Genomic DNA, 2500 nt, shown 5'->3' with positions numbered 1-2500 from the left:
TCCTATAAAGACACACACACACACATACACACACACAAAATCAGCAAGACCATACACACAAACAGTAAAATACATAAACAAACCAAGATTATTTATTCAGTTTTAAACAAAGAGGCAACGTCAGTGTGTGTTACTTTAGTTAAGAGGGCAAAACACACACACACACATTCTTCTGTCACACACACACTCGATCGGCCCAACGTCAGTGTGTGTTACTTTAGTTAAGAGGGCAAAACACACACACACACATTCTTCTGTCACACACACACACTCGATCGGCCCAGACGTGTTTGGAATCCACACGAATCTTTGTTGGGAGGTGAACCGCCGCTCTAACGCATGTGAAGAACCAAGAATCACACGGTCCTGAATCTGTCGGTCTTTAACACAGAAACGTTAACACAACGCCGACACCTGCTGCGGCCGACCGGCCAAACGACTTCCCCTTAGACTTCTACTCTAAACCATTTACTGGTAAAAGCTTTCGCTTTTGTCTGTTGCAGTCACACCTGTATACAGCAGAGTGCACATAATAACCGTCAGCGCTAAACTTTCCTACAAAGACAAATCTCCTAGAAACAAAACTACACCCTAGGAGCTAAAAGTCATCGCTTTGTTTTTCTTTTTTGGCCGATTTTCACCTATAGCGTGTTTTTTCTTCTGGAGACTGTTCTAGACTTTTGTGCTTTCTTCTTTTTTTTTTTTATTTCATGTGCTACTTTCTTTGCTGACGCTATATGTGTTTTGCTGTAAATGTGAAACGCCATGATGAGAAATCGGAGCGGGAGCGACGGCGTTACTCTCTTTCACTCGTCGATCGAACCTACTCTAGCTGAGAGCTCGGGTATGCGGAAGAGGGCCGACAGCCTCTTTCTCTCAGGACTATTACGCTGAGTGAAGCCATGTCGCTAGTCAGCTTGCTAATTGGTAGTTACTAGCTTCTGTTAGCTACTGCATCTTAGCGTTGTACTCCCGCTCATGTGATTCCTGTCTCTGAGGTGAACAGGGAAGAGTCACGACGACGAAGTGAACGTGTCCAGCAGACCCCGAGAGACCGCTCCCATCTCCGGCCCGAGGTTACGGCCTCGGACGCGCAGACACACTGACCTTTAGACGCTTTTCCGCCTCCAATATTTTGGCATTGGCAGCCTCCTCCCGCTTTTTCCGCTTCGCCTGCCAATACAAGACAGGTGGAGGTCACACAGTGAGAAGCAGGAAAAAAGGCTAAAATTAAAAGACGCCACTGCGAATCCTTCCCCCTTCACGTGATCGAATAGATCCTCACTTAATAAGAGCACACAGACCCGCGGTGTGTGTGTGTGTGTGTGTGCGTGCGTACGTTAGCTACTTGCTATTCACTCCATGGCATTTGAAGGCTGCTCTAATCGGAGAGTTACGCAACACTGAGTCAGTGATTGAGAACCTTTGCGACGAGTACGTCAGTTCTTGTCAGAATCAGCCCAGGGATCTTTGAAATTATTCAATATTCCCCCTCGTTCTGACAAACGGCAGCAGTGGGGGAAAAAAAACAAACAACAAAATAAAACACACAAACACACACACACAAAAAAAAACCCAGTGTGTCTACGAATTAGCCGGAAACGTGTAATTACAAACAGAAAGAAATCCCGTTCGGAATGGTTTGCCAACCGTGTCAGCTCCGATTTGATGTCGCTCTGCTAAAACACTTTTCAGGCTTCTATAATTGGGTGCGAAAAGTAAACACTGTTTTGTTTTTTTTTCCCCCTTCGTCTACTTATGCAAGACCTGTTATTGTTAGAAAAAAAAAAACAAAAAAAATCTTTTATGTCTAATTTAAGCGTGCTCTGAGAAACAGGAGGCGGCGAATTTAATATTCAAAAACTGTCCACCAAAACCAATTTAGCGATAGTCTGGAGGAAGAAAAAAAAATATTCAGGAGCCGTAACCCCTAAAATGCTAGAGAGCGGTCGTGGAGACCGTGTGCTCCATGTTAAACAGATGCCGAGTGTGTGGTGGCGGCGGTGTGTATTTGCGGAATGTTAAGCGTATTTCAACTCTATCTCTCTGCTTTTTATTCCTTTTTTTTTTTTCTCCTCTCTCTTTTTTTTTTTCCTCTGCGTCCCCCAGAGTCGGTCCGTACCTCGAGAATCTGCTGTGCACGGAGCTCCTTCTCCATCCGGATTTGCTGAATGCGCTTTATCTTTTCCTGCTTGGACAGAAGGAGAGAGAGAGAGAGAGAGAGAGAGAGAGAGAGAAGGGATGTGTTAATTGAATGTGCCGCTCTGCATTTAAACGAAGCTGCAAATGGCAGGATTAGCAAAACTCTCGGAGGTTAGAGCAGAACGGAGGACGTGACTCTGGCCAGAACAGAGTTTTGAGGAACTTCTTGTACTTCTAAGGTCTATTTCCACGTGTGTCTATATAAGGAAGATGGAACAGAACAACGAGATGCTGGGATGAAACTCTGACCTGCTGCTTGAGGATCTTGATTTGCTCCTTCTGTTTCCTTCTCTCCTCT

At 45.0% G+C, this 2500-nt stretch overlaps 1 protein-coding gene across 19 annotated transcripts in view; it reads right to left on the bottom strand.

Annotated features, from left to right (window-relative positions):
* Nucleotides 1-2500, bottom strand: part of baz2ba (bromodomain adjacent to zinc finger domain, 2Ba) — an 86384-nt gene that overhangs the window by 16141 nt on the left and 67743 nt on the right. For 16 of the 19 annotated variants that reach the window (XM_060868937.1, XM_060868939.1, XM_060868938.1 and 13 more), the window contains 4 exons: nucleotides 2452-2500; nucleotides 2123-2188; nucleotides 1108-1173; nucleotides 1-2 (listed from right to left, as the gene is read on the bottom strand). The exon at nucleotides 1-2 is cut by the window's left edge and continues 43 nt beyond it; the exon at nucleotides 2452-2500 is cut by the window's right edge and continues 13 nt beyond it. In XM_060868937.1, the coding sequence (XP_060724920.1) occupies nucleotides 1-2; nucleotides 1108-1173; nucleotides 2123-2188; nucleotides 2452-2500 (183 nt within the window). The remainder of the gene's footprint in view (nucleotides 3-1107; nucleotides 1174-2122; nucleotides 2189-2451) is intronic. The other 3 variants (XM_060868927.1, XM_060868928.1, XM_060868929.1) reach the window with 1 other exon arrangement.

This window comes from Tachysurus vachellii, chromosome 4 (genome assembly GCF_030014155.1).
Source record: "Tachysurus vachellii isolate PV-2020 chromosome 4, HZAU_Pvac_v1, whole genome shotgun sequence".
Lineage (NCBI taxonomy): Eukaryota > Metazoa > Chordata > Actinopteri > Siluriformes > Bagridae > Tachysurus > Tachysurus vachellii.
The sequence above is the reverse complement of the archived record's forward strand: the minus strand, read 5'-3'. Positions and strand labels throughout refer to the sequence as shown.